The 24,379-nt window shown below is 52.0% G+C and overlaps 1 protein-coding gene across 1 annotated transcript in view; it reads right to left on the bottom strand.

Moving 5' to 3' along the window:
- Nucleotides 1-18,432, bottom strand: part of JADE2 (jade family PHD finger 2) — a gene marked incomplete at its 3' end in the record, with an annotated part of 47,899 nt that extends 29,467 nt beyond the window's left edge. The window contains 5 exon segments of the mRNA XM_084252562.1: nucleotides 7,238-7,326; nucleotides 9,341-9,398; nucleotides 15,655-15,723; nucleotides 15,725-15,734; nucleotides 18,115-18,432. Of these exon segments, the coding sequence (XP_084108688.1) occupies nucleotides 7,238-7,326; nucleotides 9,341-9,398; nucleotides 15,655-15,723; nucleotides 15,725-15,734; nucleotides 18,115-18,242 (354 nt within the window). The 5' untranslated portion in view covers nucleotides 18,243-18,432.
- Between the last annotated feature and the right edge of the window lie 5,947 nt (nucleotides 18,433-24,379).

Here is a 24,379-nt window from a genome sequence, read left to right as displayed (position 1 = left end):
CTAGTTTCCTGCGCCTACTTCCGGATTTAACTCTGTCATAATCTCCGAAAACAAAGACAATGACGACAAGCAAATTCACTAAGTGCTATCCTAAGAGTATCTCTATCTGATCACGTGATTTGTGAATGTAATTCGAACGCTTCATCGGGGACCTTGGCCTCTATTTCCTTTTCTCAAGGGTGAGCTACTGTAGCATTATGCATTTTAGGCCAAGCAGTACCAAGAGGAAGTTCAGTTACTTTAAGAAAAGGTTCCAACACTTATCACAATTACCAAAGTTGACCGTTTGTGTAATTATTTGTTTCACGTCCAGCTCTTTTAATATTCAAGCTGACAGAGGCAGAGATGCCTGTCACCTGTTTATGTTTGTGCCTCTTTGTGGCACAGTGCCTGGGACACTGATATTCAGGAAATGCTTGTGGAGTAAGGGAGCGAAGGAATGAATGAACCCCAGGATCTATCTGAAGTACCAGCAACTCTTGATACTTCCTGTCCTGCCCAGAAGAAATCTGCTGTCCCCACCTAGCAGGGAGAGCGCGGGGGCAGGATCTAGCCCAAAGCACTCTTCCAGTGTCTTCCAGGATCTGGCCCAAAGCACTCTTTCAGGCACTGCATTACTCACTATCCCAAAGCCAATCAAAATGAACTGCCAGTCCCTGACCTCTGTCCACATCAGCAGTCTCAGTGCAAAGGTAAGAGTGATCGCCTCCCCCTCATGCCCCAGGGAGTCAAGTAAAACCACTACTAGATACTTCATTCTAAGACAGTTTTTTTCTGAGCACTTCATCTTACTAGAAACAACAGTGAAAAGTCATGGGTGCATTGGTGAAGGAAATTCTATGGGACTACACCTGGGGGTGGGGAGAAGCAAACATTGTTTAAAAATGGGGCCTCCCTGGTGGCGCAGTGGGTTGAGCACAGTGCTGTGAGGCTGTCCGTGGCCTCTGCAGCACGAGTTCAATTCCTAGCCGGCCAGGGTGAAACCCGCATGGCACGGCGGACCTCTCCTCCATCGTCAACTGCTCCACTCAGCAGTGTCTTTGGTTCGTCTGCCTGTTCTGCTCCCGCTGTCTCTGGTGAATTCTCTCACCCTCCCATGCCTCTGACCTGTACCCCAGTTCTTGTATAAATAAAATTTAAAAAAAAACAACACCATTGTTTAAAAATGAACGATGATGTAAAAAATATATAAATAAAAGGAAAAATTGTGAAAAGTCATTACCTTGCTCTGGCATGCCAAGAGCTGTGCTAAATGCTAATCTCACCTAATTCCGATCACCCCCATTTGACAGGTATGGAGACAGAGACTCAGAGAGGTTACACTTATTTGAGGCCTGCCTTGTCATACTACCTACAAACCAGCCAGTTATTTCTTCTTTTAAAAAACTTCCCTTCTGAGTTGGAAACTAATAGTGTCTCAATGAAGAGCAAATTCAGATACTTGAACTTAGGAGCAGAACACCAGAAGGGCTCTGAGACTACAGACACCTCTATCCATCCCCTTTTTCAAGCCTGGGCTAAGTTGGTTAGACACTTAAAACATACACACACTGTCTCTCTCTCATTCTCTCAACATCCTCCATCACATACTTTCACAAGGATAACAGCACTTCCTGCTCTTAAAGAGAATTTATTACACATATTCTTTTGCAAGACAAGTCCCAGAGGCCTTTCCAGCTGGCAGGAGCAGCGATGTTCCGACTATACTAGAAGTGGATTCTGCCCCCTACCCCAGAGGAAGGCAGTGTGAGTCTCCAGCAAGCAGGCACCCTGCCCGGAAGAAGGGCTCCCCCTCACCACCTGCCTGCCTTAATGGGGAGCAGCGGCACTGCTGGCTAGAAACAAGGCTCGAACCCATAGAGGCAAGCACAAAACCTTTTTTTGGCATTCTCCCGTTCTCTCTCTCAAGTTTGTGGGCATTGTGCATTTCACCCCAACATATGCTATCACGGTTTTTATATAACTTATGTTATTTTAATCTGGATAACACCTCTGCTTCTCCAGGAAGGCATCTTACTTATCCGGTGATTCTGAACCCTATACAAACTGACCACCCCACCTTCATCTGGGGAAGGAGGGTTCCATTTTAAAAAGCAACGGGTCAAACTGATAATCTTCGGGCCTCCCCGGTGGCGCAGCGGTTGAGCGCTGGGTTGCGAAGCTGTGCGCAGCCTCTGCAGCGCCGGTTCGATTCCCGGCTGCTCCCCGGCCGCCAGAGGAGGGTCCCACATGGCGCGCAGACCTCTCCTGCCGCCCGCTGCTCCCCTCAGCAGTGTACTTCGGTCCTTCTGCCTGCTCTGCTCCCCGCTCTGGCTCTGGTGAATTCTCTCACCCTCCCACGCTTCTGACTGTACCCAGTGCATGTATAAACAAAACAAACAAACAAATAAATAAATAAAATAAAAACATGCCTCTAAAAAAATAAATAAATAAACAAACTGATAATCTTCACTTGTTGCCTTTTCTGGAGGAAGGCCATCCTCACATAGGAACTTTCAGGGCCACTGGGTGTGAGGAACACCCCACTGGGCAGAGATTATTCTCTTTCTCCCGGGTCCGATCCCCAAATCCTACTCTCTCATCTAGAAATATACTACATTGTTACCAGGACCCACAAAGGAGTTAACTGTTTGATCCCGGGACTACAATATAAGAATGAATGAATGGATGAGTGAATAAATAAATAAAGCAAAACAAAACAAAATAAAAAAACCAGTTGGATCCCACCTCCCCCCTTTCTCCACCATTGTGGGACCCTTCAGGCTTCCATCCCAGTAGGACTGCTTCACTCCTCAGACCTTCCTTGCCAGCCAGGCTCCAAAGGCCCCAGGAGAGGACAGTCACATCTAGTAGGGTGTAGGGCAGGTCTCCACACATGAGGACCCTGAAGCTCAGAGAGAAAGTGTCACTTACCAAGGTCACAGAGCTCACGAGAGGCAAAGCTGGGGGGACCTCATATAACGGACTCTTTCCTGTGTAGCACCTGCATCCTGCTAACAGTGAGAGGACAAGCTCCCCAGGGACAGGGCTCACATTTTCTGTACCCCTTGCAGGAGCACAGGCTGTATCAGATGCTGTAGTGTGCTTGCTGGGTTTAATCAGTATCAGTAGCTCTTCAGTCCTGAAGACCCATGCCTTTGCCCCTAGCTGACTTCAAGGGGATTCTAACTTTTTGAAAATACAGCTTTCTCCACCTAAAGACAGTCTGCCAGGGGCCGACTTCCATCCTGGGAGGACTGCTCTACCTTCACTCACCTGAGATCACGGCTAGGCCTGTCCTCCCATCTGCCTCTCTGCTCTAGGCCCGAGGAAGACACAGCCTCAAACAGTAGCCTCTAAGCCACGTTGCTGGCCCCCAGGTCTCTTCTTGAACAGCCCTTCACACCCCTGCTAGGCCAAGGGTTTGGTAGAAGAGTCAGTCCCCTGCACCTGTGGTAGTGGGACCTTGAGCCTCACCCACATTCCTGCCTCTACTTACATCACTGAGGAAGTCTGAGAAAACTCCCTTCCCTTCTACAACCTCAGGGTCTTCCAGGGAAAATCAAAGCAGGACCTCCTATCTTAAGAAAATGAAGGTACAGGTCTAGAGCAGGAGTTAACCCTGGGTCCCAACAGGAGGGCTTTTAGTAAGTACAGGCCCCTCAGGCCCCACGCATGCTCCACTCCAGACCACTTAAGTCAGAATTCCTGGGGGTGAAGAGGAATGGGGTTCTGGTACCAGTATTGACAAAAAGTAATCTCCAGCCTTTGGTGCCCATGAGAGTCTCAGAGATATGTCCTACAAAGGGTTAAGCACCAATAATGGTTATGCCATTTAGTGTGACAAGCCAGACCAGAAACCCCAGGTCCCAGCCAGGTTTACACACTAATACCACCTCCCCAGGCTAGGCTAATCCCTTCCCCTCCCCTTCAGGACTGGCCTGGCTCACTTAAGCTCCAAGTGCCAAATCTCAGCTTTGTTGGGAACCAGCAGGCAGGCAGAGCAGAGGAAGGCAGGAGCCTGTCTTTTGGGTCAGCCCCCTTTCCTTCCACAGCCAAAGGGAATCTTTGGGCACGTCCATCAAAAATCCTAACCCAGTCTCCTAGGATCCCAAGGTCTGCACGGATCAGCCCCCAGTCTGGGGCCCTGCACTCCCTTCTCACTCTGGCTGAGAACAGCCATTCACTGGGGAATGGCCAGAAGGGAAAATGGGTCTCCAGGCCTTGGCTCTGTCCAGGGTCCTGACTCCTAGCCGGAGTACTTCTTTTCCACCCTCGGCACCTCATTCTGGTGTAAAGGGTGCCCCTTGATTTACACCTTCAGGGAGCATTGGGAAAAGCGGGACCCTGGAGGTCATCACCTAGAAAACGCTCCAGTGCCACCTAAACCCCATTGCAGTCCTTTCCATAGCTGTTGGGTTCACTATGTGCCAGTCCTTGGCTAAGTACTCCTGGTCATCAAATCCTCTATGCCAACACTGTTCACATTAAGGCATGAGGAGTGAAGTGAACCACAGGTTGTGTGGCTCTACAGTCATCAGGGAGGGGGCTTCTGCAATACATGTCAAGTAGCAAGCACTCCCCCTGGGAACTCTGGCAGACAGATAGCCTGCCCGGGTACACACTGAACCGACAACCATCCCACAGGTTTCTTGCTCCAGGGGACTGGGCAGATGTGGCTCCCACATCTCCTTTGCCCTGGGCATCCAAAGCCTTTGGCCCCCAGGCCCAGGAGACTACCAGTCCCAGAAGAAAGGATATTTCTTGCAAACCCATCTGCTGCCAAATCCTCACTTTCATCTCTGCTTTCTCATGTGCCAAATAATTTGGAAGCTTTCATTGATGGTTTCCTCCCTGTCCTGCGCTAACTTGGAATTCATGCCTGTTATGGCTCAGCAGCCTCACTTAGGGCATGAGGGAAACCTCGCAGGCTGCTCTCCAGCCTACTGTGGGAGGAAAAGCTTGTCTTTGGCCACAGTTCAAGGCGGGGAAGACTTTCTCAACCCTCAAGGGGCCCAGGACTTGAGGCAGGTGTCTCTCCTGTCAGGCCTCAGAGACCCTTGGGCTGTAACCCCAGCAGGGCCAGGTGGGCTGTAGTCACTGCCACCTGTAGAGTGGCTTGACTCTATTTTTAGGTGGGGAAAGGTTCAAAGCCTCTGTGTTGGAAAACCCAAGAGCCAGGGGAATTTTCCGCCCCATGCAAATCACTCTTTCCCCTCAGCCTTCACAGACACCTGTTTCCTCCCAGCCACAGATCCTGAGTATAGATGGCAGGTCGGCCCTTGGCATCTCTGCCCTGGCGGCCCCTCCTCCCTTCCATCTTCTCTCTCCTCCTGCATGTGTTTGGAGGGAGCAGGGAAGGGGGAGTCAGGGGAAAGAGCTAGTCCCTGGAGCTCCCCAGAAAATCTCCAACTTGAATAGACACTTGAATAATAGGTTCCAAACTGCAAAATGGGCAGGCCTGCCTCCCAGGACCAGAAGGTACAGAAAGGGGGCTACTGTTTCACTAACTCTGTTTAACTAACTTAACTAACTCAGCAGCTTAGCTAACTTAACTATCTTAGCAACTAGGGAACAGCAGCGGGATTCAAGGTGGGGGATGGGCAGGGTCCCAGTGGCTTAGCACACTTGCTTTCCCACTTTGCAGAGCACTTGAGTACATCCCATCCACTCCCAGGCAGGGCTGGTCTGGTAGGTAGTAAGAGCATCCTCCCACCCCCAGCTTTTGTCCCAGCCCTCACAGCATGCCAAGAGATACTCCATCCTGGAGACATCTGCATTCCACGCCCTATGAGGTCAGGGGAGGATACCAGATTGAGGGGTGGGGAAATAGGAGTCATCAGGCCTCAAAGGTCCTGCCCTCCCAAAGGAAGAAAGTCCTGGGGTAGGCCTGCTCCCAGAGGCGGGGGCAACCTTTTTCAAATGCAAGATTCTGCGGAAGGACCCCTGAGGGGCTGGCTCGGGACGGATGGGCCTAGGAGAGGAGCAGGTGAGGTTCAGAAGGAAGACATCCTCCCTCAGCCCATGCCTAAGGCTCTCCCCCAAAACCCTGGGCCTTCTCACACTTGGGGAGGGTGGTGCCAATATATAATTTTGGGATCATCTATTTCCTCATTATCACAGGGGAACTTTGGGCTAGTTTTAAGAATTAAAAAAGTGGTATGTCTAGCCCAGTACCTGGTCACATTATAGGCTGCAAATCAAGTTTCTGAAGAACCAGATTCTTGGGCCTCCCTGGTGGCGTAGGGGTTAAAAACAGCGCTATCTAGCTATTGCAGCCACTGCAGCACCAGTTCAATCCCCAGCTGCCCAGTGAGGCGACCCACATGGCACAGCAGACCTCTCCTGCCTCGCCCACCTGCTGCTCCCCTCAGCAGTGTATTTCAGTAGATCTGCCTGTTCTGTTCCTCACTCTCTCTGGTGAATCCTTTCACCTTCCCTCCCGGTACCTCTGGCTTACACCGCATAAAAAAAAAAAAAAACCAAAACAGATTCTTGAGCACTCAATGCTCCTGCAGCCTCTTCAGTGCCCCGTGCAGTGGTGAAGGGAAAGCAATGAGACCTAGGAAGTGATTTTTCAGTGGCTGCAAGAAGCAGGATCCATCCAATGTCCTTTTTTTACCCACGCCCCAGTGCTCTTCTTCACAGCTCCAAAGGCCACCAACACCTCTACCTACCATGAGAAACATCCCAGGGCAAAGAAAGGGTGGGTTAAAATGCAGATGCATGTGAAGTAGGCACACAAGAAGCAAATGACTTAACTAGATGTCTCTGAGAACCCCCTCTTGCTCCCCACATTGGCAAATCCTGTCACACCAGGCTCACTCTCCAAAAGGTCCCAAATTCCGCATCATACTCCATTGCCACCACCTAGCTCTAAGCCACCATCATTTCTTGGACAACAGGGACAGAATCCTCCAGACTTCCACTCTTGCCCCCTGCATACCCTTCGCCTCACAGCAGCCTGTGGGAACATCAGACGATGTAAGTACCCCGCTTATGAACCCCGACAGATCCAACCTCTGGTCAGATCCATAGCAACATCTTTACAACATACAAAGTTGTGAGAACTGGCACGCCAGTCCCTTCCATTCATTCCACTCAGCCACACTGTCCTTTTGCAGTGATGGTGCCCTTTGCGAGAAATGCTCTTCCCCAAACAACTGCAACTCGCAGTGCCTCACTCCCCAGTGGTCTTTGCTCCTGTGGCCTCCATATCCCCACTTTATCTCTCGCCAAGACACTTGTCACTACCCACCTCGGAGGGCTTCTTTTCGTTCTGCCGGGGCCAGCCCGACTTGGTGTTGCTGGGCAGTTTGGAGCATCTTGATGCAGACGTAGCGTGACCTGTGGAGAAAGCAGTCCATTAGGAATCGCTCCAAGGCCAGGAACACAGGCCACCCACCTCCAAGGACAGGAAGCCTGTAAGGAAAGCCCTGGCTTGAATATTCACGAAGTACAGACCTCTGTGAGCACCTGGTGGACACTCCTTGCCTAGCTCCGGGCTTCTCTATGGATAAATGGCCATGACACCTCCTCCCTCATCAAACAGCAGGGGCTTGTGAAAGAAAAGGCAGCTGACCAGGGCTCAGAATTAGCTGGTGGTGTGACCCCAGACAAGTCTCTTGCCCTCTCTAGGTCTCTACCTGTTCCTTGGTGAAGGGGGCTAGAGTAAGTCTCCCGTAGACCCTCTCCACCTGTGTTCCATGTTACACCGCTGGGATGATGCCCAGTGGGTACACAAAGCAGGACAGGACAGGACAAAGCATGGAGAGAGTGCTGTTATATAGTAGACTCAGGTTTCAGCCCTGGCTCAGCCATTTACTAGCTTATCATCTGGGCAAATGACTTGATCTCTCTGAGTCTCAGTTAGCTCTTCTATAAAATGGGCACAAGAGAATAACAGTCTTCAAAAGGCAGTTGAGAGAATGAAACAATATTGTGCCTGCAAAGTCTAGGCATGGTCCCTGGCAAATAGCACTTCCTATAAACCGTACCTATTCAGGATTAGGGTCTGCACTACAAGGTGGTAGTCTCCATCCCCAGGATCAAAGAAGCAAGAGTCAGGAACGGGTGCGCTGGTGAGAGCTGGTGGGAAGGGAGTTGCTTCAGCATGGCCCACATCTGTTGCAGCTACAGGGCTCCGCTGCCCAGTGCCCATTGTGGGTGCCTGGCCCTCAAGGCTCGTCTGCAGGCAATAAACTTAGAAGCAGAGGATGCGGTTCTTTTTGGCTCTACCAAGCCAGGCCACAGGCAGCGTGGTTACAGCCACAGTCGGCCGGATGCTGTGATCTCCTGCCACAGGGAGGAAGGGCTGGCCAGGTTAGACACTGGAGCCAAGCTGAGTGAGCAGACCCCAGAGGTCAGTGAGTGAGACCTGGAGGAAGTGAAGGGGGTGGGACCTAATCAGGTCCCTGGATGGCTGTGGAACTCTGGGCACTCTCAGGATCCTTGGAGCTCTAGCTAATCTCAGCTGCTCTCCACTTATGTGAGCAAACAGAGGTGTAGAGTTGCAGGGCTCCAGGCCCCACCTCCCTCAGCACAGCCTCTGCCTCTGTCAGGGCCTCCAGCAGGCACACTGCCCGGTGGGAGCCTCCTCGGTGGGAGCCTCCTGGCAGCGTGTCTTTCCTGCACACGGAGCAGAGAGGAACTCCTTACTCCCACCAGCTCTTGCAGACCCAGTTTCCTGGGGCATCTCAAAGAGCTGCCTTCTAGAACCAGAGAAAAGCTCTTACCTTACACAAACCTCCCTTTTCATCCCCAAGTTTCAGAAGCTGCATCTTAAATCCCATTGTCCCCTTGACAGTTCCCTCTCCCCTGGCATCCAACGGACAAGTCCAGTCCATGCCCCTGGGGTTTCTATTGTCAAGAGTGCATGAAGGTCAGACTTCATTAATTTCTTCAGCAAACATTTACTGAGCACCAATTGTGTACCAGATTGTGGCTGGGATAAGGCAGTGAGCAAAACATGACCTCTTATCAAGAAGCTTACTGCTGTGAAATACTTATCAGGTAATTATAATAAGGAACAGTTTTCAACCTGTTGTTGGAGACCTCCTATAGGGCCCTGACTCAACAGGAGGGCCAGAGGGTGAGGGATGTGTTCTTAGCAGCTGGGAGCAAAGAGCAAAAACCCCTTGGTCTGAGACCTAGAGGGGCAAAGGGAGCGCAGTGAAGAGGCCTGCCAGACCCTGGAGACCATGTGGTGTGGCGACTGACTTCCTTAGGAGCAGAAAGACTTGATCTGCTTTAGCGCTTTCCTCAACACTGAGACTATGGGGTAGCTTCCCCCCAGCTGGGCCTATGGCCTGATAATCACTCAATTGCTTTCCCTGGAGGAGCCCCAAATGGAAGGCCTTACTGTCAGTGGTGTCAGAGTTGTCGCTGCTGATGGAGTATTTTCGCCTCTTCTCTTCCATCTGCAAAAAAAGGCAGGCCCCATTATACTCACGGGTGGCATGGGAAATCCTCTCTCAGAAAACCGCCTAGTAACCTACCTCCCCACACTCAGTCCACTACAGCAGAAGAACGAAACATGGCCCTACCCTAGCCTTCTTAGCCAGCCTCACCCTGTCTCTACCCACCCATGGGAGGCTGCGCCTCCCACCACTGGCACAGGAGTCTGGCCAAAGACTACATCGAGGAGGGCCAGGGGCTCAGCACATCACAATGCACAGCGCCCTCCCTGGCCCTAGCTTCCTCTCAAGACTCAGGCCCACTCAAGAATCAACTCCCATCTCCAAGTCGCAACCGATGCCCTGCCAGCTAGCTGTTGAAGGCTTAGAAAAGAAACCACATAGATTTTTCCAAGAGGATCATGCTATCTGAGCTTAGGGACAGGATGGCCAGGACAGCACTGAACTCACATGGTGGCCAGAGGGGTGTGGAAACAGGGCAGGGGCAGCGAAGCTCCAAGCTGGGTCCCTGAGACACACCAGGTCCAGGGTCACTGGTCCTGGGCTGGGCTGCACACCACTCCCCGCCATGTCCCTCTCCAGACAAAAGCACAAACCAAGTCTATCTGCACTGCAGTTTTCAACTTCAAGGTAAGAAGGGCAGCTCTCCCACCTTAAGCTCATTTCTCCCTCCGCAGATCTCAGCTATCACAAGTTTGTGACAATCCAGGGAGTTGTGAGCTATTCATGTACTGGGGAAGCTCCGAGTCATCCTGCTAGTAACTGGCTGAACTGGGATTTGAATCCACATGGTCTGATCCCTGAGCCCACACTGAGCTGCCTTTGTGCCCAGTCAGCTCCTGCCAATTGGAAGTGCTTTCTATCCACTATTTCCTCGAATCCTGCAGAGCTCAGGGTGGCAGAGGCCACTCTTGTCCCCTCCTGGAGGGGAGGCAAGCTTGTTAACCTGCCCTGGGTCTCACAGCCTGCCAGTGGCTAAGTCCTAATGTGAGAACAGACCAGAGGCTCGGGGTCCAGAATGCTAACCACCATGTTCTGCAACCTGGAATGCCTCTCGGCCAGCCTTCAGGGACAGGGAGCCAGGATGAGTAGGAAGCCTCCTTGCCCAGCCCAGCCACAGGCTAACAGGCCACCCACTCCTGCCTGAGATCCCATTCGCTGCCCACTGCTCCCCCCAAGTCTGCTCAATGAACCCTAGGGTTCCCCTTATCTTATTGTGGCTGCACAGAGACCAGGAAGCATTAGCTTTCTAAGGTAGGGATGTGACTTCCCAGACCTCTGAGCTGACCAGGAAGTCCCTCTGCCCTTGGACTTGACCTCAGTCAGGAGCTTCTCTCCATCCCAGTCCCCAATGGTGCAGGATCAGGATGACAGGAGGGCTCACAGGGTCAGGTGCAGACCAAGTGCTCTCCAGAGGGTGCAGAGATGCTGAGGGAAGCCTGGTGGTGCAAGCAGCACCCATGTCAGGGAGGCAGGAACAATGAGGGCTGAAACTGCTAAGCACTCATTGCAGCAGGGGGTAAAGGAAGTACAGGGGTGGGGTAGGGGTGGGGACACAGGTCCCAGGGCACAGGAATCTCACTACGCCTCAGGTTACGTGACTTTCCCCAGATCACAGCATTGCTAAGAATTCTGACTCTGGGGACCTTGCTCTTGACCTTAAGACTTCCCTGCCTCTGTGCAGCAGAGTGCAGGCAGCCCAGTGGCTCAGATGAGGAACTGAAAGGAGCAAAAAGGCTTTGCTGCCTCCTCACTGTCCTCCAGGGTCTAACTGTGGTAAAGGTCCCAGAGGCAGACCCTGAGTCTAGTCTACATCTCGCCCTCCCAGCACTGTCGCGGGTAGACAATGAGTAGTGGCAAAGGACTATAAATGCACCCCCACCCCCCACCCCGGGCCTTTTTCTCCTGCAATCCTGTACCAGAATTCCATTTCTTTTAATTTCTACCCCAGAGGGCACTGCCAAACCAGGGTCTTCCAGAGCATAAGAGCAGGATTCAGGAGGGTGGGTTCAAATCCCCCTGGACCTTGGGGAAGGCACACCTCCCAGAGGACACAAATTGGATCTGAATTTGTATATAAATCTCCTGAACTTAAAATGTTGGCAAATGATTCAGAATTCTAACAACACTTTAAGAGGGCCAAACTAAACACATCTACGGGCCAGAACCAGCTGGTGAGAAGAAATGAGAGCAGCGTAAAGTCCTCAGCACAGTGGTTGGCTTTCCATATAGGTGCCAGTCATTAATACCATGGCAGCCTCAGGCCAGCTGGACAGTCCTCCAACCAACGCCCACTCAGAGAGGGCAGTGACCCTGTTCACTAAAGAAGGACCCCTATAACTAAACTCCATGATTGCTGAATACCTCTATGATCTCTCGTCGCTACTCCCTGCTGCCCAACAACCAAGAAGTGACAGGTCAACAGCAGACCTGCACCGGCCCTCAGCTAGCTCCCCGTCCAACCTGCCCTCCTTGAAACACCCAGGGTTCTTGTGGGCAGGTTGTTATTAAGGGAGCAGATTTTGTGGTGGCTTAATTAGAGTAATAACCAGGCTTCAGAGGGAAGCCACTGTTGTGAGTGAAGCTTCTTTGCTTTGAACCAAGTCTGTTCCAAAAGCTTTCCTGCCTCGGGTGAGCCTCCACTGCCAACTGCTAACGAAGCCCCAAATAGGCTCGGGTTTCCCTGTGGACAGCCATCTGTCCCATGAACCCCCTCTCCAACCCAGCAAGGGGGTCAGGGAGAGCCCCTTCACCAAAGCTGAAGTCCAGGGCTGCAAATGCAGGTACGGCCAGGGGTGTTGAGATTTGATCTTGGCCTCTGATTTTCCCTCTCCCCACTGGCTTTTTCAGTCTCTACCAAATCAAGGTCTGCTCCGGGAGGAGAATACCTCAGTGTCACATCGCATTTGCTTTGGAATTCCACCTACCAAGGAAAAGTAACGAAAGCAAGTGTCCCTCCTTTCCTGCCCCACCAGTCCATCTGTACCCCTCACCCCATCCTCAGCATGGACTATGAGAGCCCTCCTTCAGGGATGTGGGAATCCCAGAGTCTCTTCAATAGAGCAGCAACCCATAGGCAATCCTTAGCAAGCCCCACGGGATCTCCCCAGAACATATCATGCATCCTCCCACTTACCCCCATGTCTGCTGCTACCACACTGGTCCAAGCCAGTTTTGTCTCTTGTCTGCACCCCTCATTCATAAATCAACTTCCACTATTGCTCTCCCCAAATCCTGAACCCACACAGCAGCCAGAATGATAGTAAAAAAGCATAAATCAGATCACATCATGCCCCTATGTTAAATCTTTCAAAGGCTTCCTGCTGATCAAAGGACAAAACACAAGCTTCTGACCACAAGACTCAACATGATCTGGCCCCTGCACCTCAACAAGTTCATTTCTACCACCGTCCGCTTCCCCACCACTTCCCAGTCATACCAGTCTCCTTTCACTTCCTCAAACAAGCCAAATATTCCATGCTTCAGGACCTGTGCACAAGCCGTGCTCTGTGTGTAGTGTTCTATGCAACCTATGCATGTCTGGCTTTCCTTCCTTCGGGTTTCAGCTTAAATGTCACAGAGATCTATACTGGGTAGCTTATCTACAGAAAGTTGCAGAGCATGCATCTCAGTTTGGTTCTGTTGATGTACCTGTTGAATGCCCTTCTCCTGGGGAATGTACACTCCATGAGAGAAAGGTGCATGTCTATCTGGATCCCTGCTGGAGCCCCAGTGTCCCCTCATATTGCACCCACCACAGAATGGGGGCCCGATATATGCCAAATGCTGAGTGTGCTCTTGTCCTCTCCACTCTGCACCTCCTGAAGTGTGGGGACCACACAGCCCAGCTGGCCTGCCTGCCTGCAGCTTGCAGGAACAAACACCCCAGCACAAGATTTTGCCCTGTTTTCTCAGCCTGCCTTCCCCATCTTAACCTCACACATTTTCCAGGAGACTTTATTTGGTCGGGCTCCTGGCTAATGATCAATGTCAACTCAGTAATAGGGCAGCAATTTGGTGGCAGATGTTTCTTGGCAGCACTAGCCATTGGTTTTAGTGGGGGCCTCAGGCCTGGACTTGAAACACCAATGCCCAACGCCAGCCCCCTTTAAAGACCTCTCCGCAAATAAACTCAAATAAACACCCCGGGCCTCCATTAACGCCCTTCCAGCTGACCCTGGGAACAGTGGGCCTTTCAGGCCTGCGACTGCAGCTATTCCCTGGGCAGTTAAAACACCCCAACCTGGCCTCCGGCCTCTCCTCTCTGGGGGCCACCAGGCCTGTCCTGCTCGCCACCACACACAGCAGGATTTCGTCTTCCTCCTTAAAAGGGGGGTGGAAAAGGCTTTCAAGCAGGCAATTTACAATTCCAGACACAATCTTTCAAAGAGAAACAAAAACTCTCCCTGTCTGAGGCAGACCACTAAGGCGTGTGTGTAATAAGATGCTAATACAATTTAATGATATTTCGGCTGGAAAACCTGTCCTCAGAGCCTCCTTCTGTCGGGAAGGCCAGACATTCAGAAAACAAGAGCTGTACACTCTTAAACTGCTTTAAACGGGGGTCAGAGCCCTACTCTTTCCTATCTCTCATTAACTTTAATGCCTTCTCAGGGACAGTAATTGCCGTTACAGAAATGATCTTGTACACACAGATCCTCCAACTTGCTTCTCCAAGCATAGGGGAGGCTGAGCGCTACCGACACCCACCACCACCCACCTGCAATTCCAAGTGTCCCAGGGGGCTCCCAGCAACCCTAGAACATGCTTCCCACACCCACCCTCCGGACCCAGATCTGGGGACATACCAAGGGGATCCTGGGAGAATGAAAGGGGCTTTGTCTACTTTGTCCTTCAGCACCTTCTCACCCTACTCTCCACCTCAGAGAGGGCAAAGCTCAGTCCGCTTGTTCCCACAGATGGCTGCCCATTGGCAGCTGCCGGGTCCTTCTGATCCCTTCTTCAGAGAAGGGAGCTGGCTCTTTGGCCTAGCCTAAAGGGGGAGAGATGAAAGGTCAAAGCAGCATTTGGGCGCTCTCCGGGTCATTGACAATAACAGAACGGCTAATACTAAGCAAGGGTTCACTGCATGTCTGGCTTTGGGCGTAGTGTTCTTTCTGCAATACATCACTTAACCCATACACCCACCCTGAGGTAGGAACTGCTATTAACCCTATTTGTAGATGAAGAAACTAAGGCACAAAGAGATTGTCACAGCTAGTAACTGCACAGTCACCATGAAACCTAGGCTACCTGGCTCCAAACAGTGCATCCCGTCCCAGTGGGCTACAGCACAGGCCTTCGACGCCAAAGTGTGGATGGGGTGATCCAGATTCCTATGGGTTGTCTGAGAACCTTCCTGGGGTTCCTAATCTTTGAGTCACAGCTAGATGGGGGTCGTATGTGGAGGAAAGGGCAAGTGAGAGGGGGACAGCCCTCTTTCTAAGAATTCTGAACTGGTCTCTCCTCAGAGAACCTAAAGGGATAAAAGACCCCTCAAAGCTTGCTAGAGGAATTATGAAGAATTTGGACTGGAAGCCTCTCACCTGGGTCTTGGTCTTAAGAAGCACTTCTTAACTTGTTAACTGGAACACCACTGAACCAGATCCCTCTGTGCTCTCCCCGCCCCATCCTCAAGGATGCCTAAGTCAGTGTCAAAGGTTTAACTTCAAAACTGGAGTAGTACACCTGGGAGGTGGGGACCAGCAGTCCCACCTCACCTGTCAATGGAAGCTAAGAGGTGCTTTCTGTCAGTCTTTTGGATTAGTGTTACTAGCCATGTAGCCAGGCAATTTAGGGAAAGGAAAAGCAGGTTGGATGGGAAATGTTCTGGAAATATTTCCTGCATCCTGAGCCCAAATAACTCTATCCTGAAACACTCCATCTCTCAAAGTGCTGGGGAGACCCCTGGCCAAACAGTTTCAAAACCAACATTTATAGCAAGTCCTGCTGCCTGAGGCGAGGACTTCCCTCTGTGAGGCATTTGCTGTGGAACCAAATGCTTTCCCACTCTAAACAACAGCCAACAGCACTTGGGACAACTGAGAGGGCTCCAGATCAAACAAACATCCCTTTTTTCCCCTACCATGCAAACTTTCTCAATAAATTATTTGCCCACTTCGGATCAAAGCCTGTTTTTGCAGCCTGTGACCTAAAAAGCAAATAGCATCTCTTAAACATGAAAGCCCTCCTCCCTGCCCCTGTCTGCTTTATTACTCATTCCTTCCCCTTACAGTTATTCTGTTGTTATTTTCCTCCCCTGCTTGTTAGATCGCTCTGCGAGTCCTAACCCGCCTGAGGAAGCTGGGACAGGAGGGATGGTGTGTTTAACTTGGGGCCCTGAGGTGAGAGAGGAAGTTAGGGTAGGGGAGAAGCCAGCACCCTGGGAACCCAGGAAACAGGGCCAGGCCGGGTTGGCAGCTCCCTGCCCTGCCTTTTTGCCAAATGTCCTACTGGGAATTTTACCAGTTAATGCCACCTTGGGAGGAGGGACCAGGCTGCCCTACCACCACCAGGGCCAGGACTCGGTCTGCAAACAAAAACTTGAAGGGGAAGTCCTGATAATTTGTCTGGACTCAAAGCTGAGGGTTCCTCCCTCCTCCAACAAAGGCAAAGCAGCAGGTCAGCTGTGCCAGCTCAGCCTCTCCCCATCCCCTTTGGCTCTGGTCTGAGAGCAAATATGATGCCTTCTGATGATCCCTGCAAACTCAGCCCCGATATAAAACTTTATGTCTCAGAATCCCGCAGTAGACATGAGGGAGGAGGGTTCTAAGCGCGGGGGCAAGGTTTGAAAATATGCAGAGACCAGAATCGCCGGTTGCAGAGTAACCTTGGCACCCGCAAAGCGAGATGCAGCACTTCCTGCCCACCCCCGCACCGGGGTACAAGACCCCTGAGCAAGGCGGTAAAAAAAAAAAAAAGTGCCCGGCCCGCAGCAGTAGCCAAGGGGATTGGGCTGAGGGTGGCGCGCGCCTCCAGCCTGCCCCCGGAGGCAGTCCGCGGGAGCGCAGCAAGGAGGCGCGCCGGCGTGATTCCAACCGCGGGAGCCGGGAGGAGGAGCCGGAGGTGGCTGCGGGGGGCTCTGGCCCAGGCGAAGGAAGGGCAAGAGGCGGGCCGGGCCGGGGGCGGCGCCGGGAGGGAAACAGGACGCCCGGGACGGGGGAGGGGTTTAGGTGATGTGGGTGTGGGCAGCCAAGTCCGCTGGCGGGCGGGCAGCTGCGCGTAGTGGGAACAAGGAGGTGTGTGGTGGGGGGTGGGGAGAGGTGTCCTGGGCCTCTGGAAGGTAAAATGAAGCCTTCCTGCCTGGCTAGCAGGCTTCCCCATTTTCCGATACAACAGCTACGAATCACCAAGCTGACCGCTCTCATCCTTCGGCCTGGAGAAGTGTCTCGAGGCCCGGTGATAGGCGGGAAGGGACCAGAGGGAGCCACAAGTCTGCACCCAGCGGGGAGGAGGCGGGTAGGAGCCGCTCCGCAGGCGCAGGCGAGTGGGTGGGGAGGAGGGAAAGAGAGAGGGAGGAAGGAGGTGAGGCCGGGAAGATGCCACTGCCGGGGGCGGGGCGGGGCTGGGGATCCGGCAGAGGGACTGCAGCGAGGCTCGGTGGGGGCGGGGGCTGCAATGTCACTCATTTGGGGGTCAGGTGTGTACGTCCCAGGCGAGGCCCGCCACTAGCCTACGTCTTCCCGCTACCACCCAGGGCGCGGAGGCGGAGGCGGAGGGCTGGGGACTGCGGAACCGTCCCTGGAGCGGGACGCGAACCGACAGAGTTGGGAGAAGGTAAACAAGGGCCACGCCCCCTGCCGTCGCCCCGCGGGCGCGCACCCGCCGCTCCGGCCGCCGCCGGTACATTTCCACTCTCCCAGCGCTTCTCCCCCGCCGGACTCCCGCGCAGCCCCGGAGGGGGGGCTGTCCCCGACCCCAATCCGCGCCCCCAGCGCCGGAACTGCTCACCCTCCATACTCACCTGGAAAGGGTGTCCCCCGCCCCTCCAAAAAACTGTTTAAATTGTGCAGAGCCTCCGCGCCCGGGTGCTGAGCATGCTGCCCCCGCGTGCAGCGCCCGCGTGCAGCCAGCCCTAAGAGGGGGCGACAGGGCGGAGGCGGTGGCCCCCGGAAGGTGTCTGGGACCGGACCGGCTGCACGTGAGCCCAGCGCGGGGTCATGTGCACCGGCTCAGCCCGGTTCGGCGCCCGGACGTGCTGCGTATCAACAAAATGAAACTCAGGGCGACAGGAGGGCAGATAGCGCCGGTCTTCCAAGCCCCCGCCCCCAGCCGCGCGACCTCCCCTCGGCACAGGTCTCCCGCCGCAGCCCCTCCGCCCAGCCAGAGCCCGCGGGGCAAGTTGCAGCCTCGGCGCGCCCCCGCCCGCCCGCGCCCCCTTGCCGGCCCAGGGGCGCTTTGCCGCAGTCATTAATAAAAAAGGTCGCCAAGCTCACCCTTCCAAAAGTTGTTGTTGCATGCGCCCCTCTCAGCCTCCCCGCAATGTACTCTTTAAAACACGACTGACCAACATGCGCAATCTCTCTCCCCTGTGCTGTGCATCTCCCCCCCCCCCCCCCGCGCGCTGGCTTCCTAGAACAGGCAGCCAGCAGGAGAGAGAGGGAGCGAGCGAGCGAGCGAGAGAGGGCGAGGGAGCGAGGAGCGCTGGCAGATCTGTTGCAAAAACACAAAATAGCGCCGTGGAGATGCACAGGGCCCATCGCCGGAGGCTGGATCTTACCTTGCTCCGCTGTGCCCTTTCGAGGGGCGCTGCCCTCGGCTACGCGCCGCGGAGGGGGCGGGCGCGGGAAGGATGCTCCCGAAACCCCGAGCTCCTGGGGCCGGCGCGGGCGGGCGGGGGGCGCGCATCCATCCGGGGTCGCGGCGAGGGAGGCGGCTGGGCCCGCGGCTTCCCCAGCCCCGCACCCCTGCCGGGGCCGGTTAACCGGTCGGACCCAAGCCCGTGCGGCTAGGAGTGGGCGCAAAGTAACTCCATGGACGCTACGCACCCCCCAAAAAAAATAGCCTCCAACTGCGATGGCCGCGGTCGGCACCATTCACCAACCCCCCTGTGTATGTTTCTGTTTCTTTTTAAACCAAGACTTCCTTGTGATCTCTTTAGAAAAAAAAAAAATGTGTTGGGGTGGGGGTGGGGTGGGGGCGGGCGGGAGGAGCGAGGGAGGGGGAGTAGCCACTTTTTTCTTATTCACTCGGATCTCCACTCCTGACACCCCCCAGTCACCCGCCCCCCCGCCCCCCGCAGTTGTTTGGCTTCAGCGGCGGGTCCAGGTAGCCTTGCAGGCCCCGGCGTGAGGGTGTCCTGCCGGGCCGCCCGCCTGCCTGCACCTCGGGCCGGGACTCTGCACAGGCTCTGGGGCGCCCCCAGACCGCCCAGTCCCCTGGGCCGGGGCTGAGCGGCGGCTGCGCCCGTGCAAGTCCCATCAGGTCTGCTCACACTTCACACACTCACACACTCACACACACACCCCGCCCCTCCACTCTCTCACTCACACTTTCTGCTCACACCCCGCCCCCTTCGCGCCCCAGACCCGGGCGGCGCCCCCCGCAACCTTAAAAAAAAAAAAAAAAAGGCTTACACTTAAAAAAATCTTTTGGCGCCATATTAATGACGTACTTAAAATTTGCCATTTCTCCCTGCGTCAAAAAGACGTTTCTTTGCAAATAACAGCCTGGAGGCGACACTCGCGGAGGGAACGAGGCTTGCACTGAGCACCCCGCCTCCCGGGGCTCCAGCGCTGGAAGACCCTCGCCCTAGGCCCTGCTTCTGAATCGGTGGTTTAAAAAGGCGAACCGAATATATCGCGTGGCGTTTTGCAGCGCCAGAAGTGAGCAGAAAGTGCTGGCAGGAGCAGAGGGGAGGGGCGCGCTCGAGTCTGGGGGAGGGGGCGCGGCTCTCCTCCCCCACCCACAGCAGATGGAAACTAACGTCCCAGGCGGGGGAAACTTGAAATTGTGGGCGACCTCTAGAAAGGGGGGGGCGGTCGCTAAAGAGGGTGTCTCTGAGTTCGCCGCCCCCTCCCCCCGCCCGGGTGCCTCCTGGCGCCCAGCTCTGCCCCGCATTTCCGGGGGATGAGGAACGCGGTGATGGGTGGGTGGGTGGCTGGCTGCACGTCTTGGCCGCGGTAGGAGTTTGCCCCGGGGTATCTCCATCCCCCTAGCTCGTCCTTCCCACTCCTCCTAAAGGGTTAAAAACCCAGGGGCAACTTCCACGGGCTGGCACTTGGCGAGGAAGCGGGGCGCCCCTCTCCCCACCCTTCGCCTCCTCGCCCCTCCTCCTCCGGCTCCACTTCCCGACTTGACCTTGTGGTGCACAAACAGTGCGCTCGGATCCTCGCAGTTTCTGGAAGAAGAGCTCGCGCTCGCCAGGCGGGCTGGCGGGCGGGCGGATCGCGGGCGGTGGCGGCTCTTGGGTCGGTTCCCGGAGCCGCCGGCCACACCCACTCAACCCGCTGAGCCCGCTGTGCTCACCTTCTCTCGAGGAAGGAGTGAGGCTGGTCTCCTGGATGGGGAGGTTTAGGGGGCAAACTGCAGTCTTCTCTGGATGCCCTCAGCAGTGCCGAGGGTAGTCTGGTCTCTTGTGTGGTTTACTAGGGGAGACCTGTGAACCTGGCCCAATATCCCCAAAACCTCATTGCTAACTTTTCTCAGACCCTCTCCCTTTTGGTTGTTCCTCAGAGATGACCCAATAATTTTTTCTGCTCACCTTTGGCTTTGAAGACACGTGGGTGAGTTGTGAACTGGGACAGGAACAGCCTTCCCTCTCCAAGACTGAAGGTTGTTTATTCTTCCTTTCCACTCCACCCCTTCCATGGAAAGATAAATATTCAATTTACATAAGATGACATTTATGTGACAATTAAGAAGATTCCCCGATGGAATGTTGTGAACACATTTGCTTATAGGAGAAATAAATCTAATAATAAACAAACTCATAATAACAGCACAAAATCTCCAACAGGGCGAACTGTCTACACAACAAAGAGGGAGATGATGGATGCTGAAATAAGCACTTTTTGCAACCAGAAAGAAATATGAGCTCAAAGGGAGACACTGCAACGTTTCTCTTCCTTTGCCTTCATTCACAAAGTCTAGGAGGCTTGTCTGGCAAGATTGGGGGGCTAAGCATCACCTCTCAGTTATACCTGGTGCTAGGTCTCAGTGATCAGTTGGTTGGATTTTCCCAAACCCAAGCACAGTTCCTAGAAACACATAACAAAATAGTTCAAATACCTGGGTCCTAATCCTTGCTCTGCAGGTGAGAAGTTGCATGATGTGGTCAAGATAATTCATCTCACTGGGTTGTCTTCCTTTTCTGTTGAATGGGGAAGTTGGAGGATTCTTGAGGCCATGTGTGCACATATACATATATGATTGAATATAATATACACGTGCTATGTGTGCAAAGCAGGACCTGGCGCTCAGTGCACATTAGCACTTTCCCCAGTGCTTGCCTTTTGGAAGGGTGAGCTCATAACACTGAAAAACTTGTGAGCTCATAACACTGAAAAAACTGGGAGACAATGATTTCTGCCTTGCTCTATGTGAGGGTATAGACAGACCTCCCAGTGTGGGCAAAAGGGAAAACCAAAGAAAAAACTGTGATAGATGGTGGGCTTCAAAGTGAAGGTCCAAGGCCTCCCCGGTGGCGCAGCGCTTGAGCGCTGGGTTGCGAAGCTGCCCGCGGCCTCTGCGGCGCCGGTTCGATCCCCGGCTGCTCCCCAGCCACTGGAGGAGGGTCCCACATGGCGCACAGATCCTCTCCTGCCGCCCGCTGCTCCCCTCAGCAGTATACTTCGGTCCTTCTGCCTGCTGTGCTCCCCGCTCTGGCTCTGGTGAATTCTCTCACCCTCCCGCGCTTCTGACTGTACCCAGTGCGTGTATAAACAAAAACAAAGAAACAAACAAAACAAATAAATAAAAAAACATGCCTCTATAAAAAAAAAAAAAAGCCAAAGTGAAGGTCCAGATGGCAGCCTCAGCCACACATGTAAAGCCATAACAAGGCATCAGTTTACAGTACACAGTCCAAGGAGACTGCTCTGGTTGGGTCTAGTTTAAGGTGTTTACAGGCCAAAGAGGACTGGTCAGGCTCCTCCTAGCCATCAGGACCACAAGGACTCTGCGAGCCGTTATAAAATAACCTAGAAAGCTGGGAAAGGGAGGGGATAGCCATTACAGAACACCTGCTCTGTGCTTTGCGCTATTGGAGCCATCCCATTTCATCCTCACAAAACCCCCCTCTTACCTGTAGAGAAAGGTTTAGTGACTTACCAGAAGTGGCAGAATTGGCACCTAGTCCAGCTGACCCTGAGACCTCTGTGTTTATCATTTTACCACACTGCCAGAAATAAAAAGTATTAGTATTATTGTTTGATTGGGGGTGGGGCCTGATTTCTATTTGAGCAAGAAAGAAATTTAAGGGCAACACTGCCTGAGAGGTGGTCCTGAGTTTGGGCAAGACCCATTTCTTAAGAGGTCCTTAGCAGTAAGGAGTTGTTTGGGACCAGAAGCTCCATCAGAGCCCTCATGTTCCCACAGTTCTCTGCTGCTGTTTAAGGTTAACCTTGGAAATGTTAACAGAATGATAGCAATAAAGCTAATTATAGCTCCTAATCTTTTATTAAAAGTCTCACAAATCATTAACTTTTTCCACAAAAGGATAAGAAACATAGAGTTCTTAAAGATGTAATCATTCAGTTTTTTCAACAGATATATTTATTGAGTGTCTTCTATATGCCAGGCGCCATTCTAGGTGCTGGAGACACAACACAATATGATAAACAAAAATGCCTACTTTCCTGGAACTCACTTATTAGCGAAGCTTTTATATAATTTTTAAAAATAAAATAAATATTTTTGAAGGTGAATAAATGCTATGGAGAAAAAATAAGTAGGAAAGGGACATCTGGAATGTGGAGGCCAGTGGTGATGCAATTTTAAAAAGTCATCTCAGAAGAGGTCATCAAGAAGGTGACTTTTGAGTAGAAGGGGAGGGAGTGAGTTTTGAGGATTTATGAGGGATGAACATTCTAAGCCAAAGGCTCTTAACCCAGGATCCACAGACACCTCCTTCATAGGTCTGTGGATAAGGTTCAGGGGCAATTGACCTTAGATGAGAAAAAAAAAATCATATTTATTTTCACTAATTAAAATGTAATGTATTCTTCAATTATGAATGCACATAACAAATCATAGTGATATTATCAGCACCTGTGATATTGTTGCTAGTATAAATCAGATATTTTCATATCACATTACAGTTGTTGCAAATATCTTAAAATATCATTCCATTCATCACTACTTATGCTGTTAGCTCTTGTAATTTATATGCCATTATATTATGCATTTTAAAATATTTTGAGTTGTATTTCAATATAATTGGTTTTGTTTATAATTTATGTAACTTATTTTATATGAATTTAAATAAATTGTACTCAGAAGGCATTCATAGGTGTCAGACTGCCAGAGGGCTCCATGGCACAAAGTAAAATGTTAAGAATCACTGTTTCTAGATGGAGGCCAGCAAGTACAAAGGCCCTGAGGCAAGAATGTGCTTACCAGGTACACATATAAGACTGAGATTTTATAGGCATTGTTAGAAATTTGGCTTTTGCTAAGAGTAGTATGGAAGGTTTTCAGTAGAAGCTCTGCTAAAAGATCTGATCTGATTGGATTTTACAGGTACACTCTGCTGCCAGTTTGTCAATAGACTGAAGAGGGCGAGGCTGAGGAAGGTCAGTTAGGAGGTCATTCCAATAAACCAGGTAAAAGATGATGTTAACTTGGACTGGAGTGGTGGCCGTGGAAGGGCCAGATTTTGTACAGAGTATGAAGATATCTCTCACACATTTTTTTTTTTTTTAATAGAGGCATGTTTATTTATTTATTTATTTGTTTGTTTGTTTTGTTTATACATGCACTGGGTACAGCCAGAAGCGTGGGAGGGTGAGAGAATTCACCAGAGCCAGAGCAGGGAGCAGAGCAGGCAGAAGGACTGAAGTACACTGCTGAGGGGAGCAGCGGGCGGCAGGAGAGGTCTGCGCGCCATGTGGGACCCTCCTCCGGTGGCAGGGGAGCAGCCGGGAATCGAACTGGCGTCGCAGAGGCTGCGGGCAGCTTCGCAACCCAGCGCCCAACCGCTGCGCCACCGGGGAGGCCCTCTCTCACACATTTTGATGACAGGGTATGAGAAAACAAGAAGTCAAGGATGACAATAAGAGTTTGCCTTGAACCAAATGAAAGATGGGTTTCTATTAACTGAGATGGAGGAAACTGAGGAAGGAATAGGTTTTTGGGGAGGATAAGAAACTCAGCATGTGAAGCTTGAGATGCTTATTAGACATCCAAGTGCATCAGTGAGAAATGAAGCAAGTTCTGGGCTGAAGATACCATTCAAGAGTGGTCATCAGGCGGACAGTACTTAAAGCTATAGGGCTGTTTGAGATCACTAAGGAAGTAAGTGTAGAAAGGGAAGAGTTTCAATAAAGATGTCCTTGGCGCTATAAGGTTAAGAGGTCTGAAGATGAAGAGGAATCAGCAAGATGTTGTTAAAAAAAAAAGAGCAACATCCCGACATTTCTCCAAAGAAGAGACACAAATGGGCAATAAGCATAAGAACAGAGGCTTCACATTACTAATCATTAGGGAAATGAAAATCAAAATTATAAGGAGATACCAGCTCACATCTATTAGGATGACTACTATTTAAAAAAAAAAGTAACAAATGTTGGTAAGGATGTGATGTGGAGAAATTGGAACCCTTTTGCACTATTGGTATGAATCAAAAATATGTATGACTGTACTGTTAAAAAAAAATGGGTGTTCCTCAAAAAATTAAAAATAGAATTACCATATGATCCAGCATTTCTATTTCTGGGTATATACTCAAAAGAATTGAAAGCAGGGTCTTGAAGAGATATTTATATGCTCCTGGTCAAATATCAGCAGTATTACTCACAATAGCTAAATTGTGGTCAACCTAAGTG

This window comes from Talpa europaea (genome assembly GCF_964194135.1).
Source record: "Talpa europaea genome assembly, chromosome: 13".
NCBI lineage: Eukaryota > Metazoa > Chordata > Mammalia > Eulipotyphla > Talpidae > Talpa > Talpa europaea.
The sequence above is the reverse complement of the archived record's forward strand: the minus strand, read 5'-3'. Positions and strand labels throughout refer to the sequence as shown.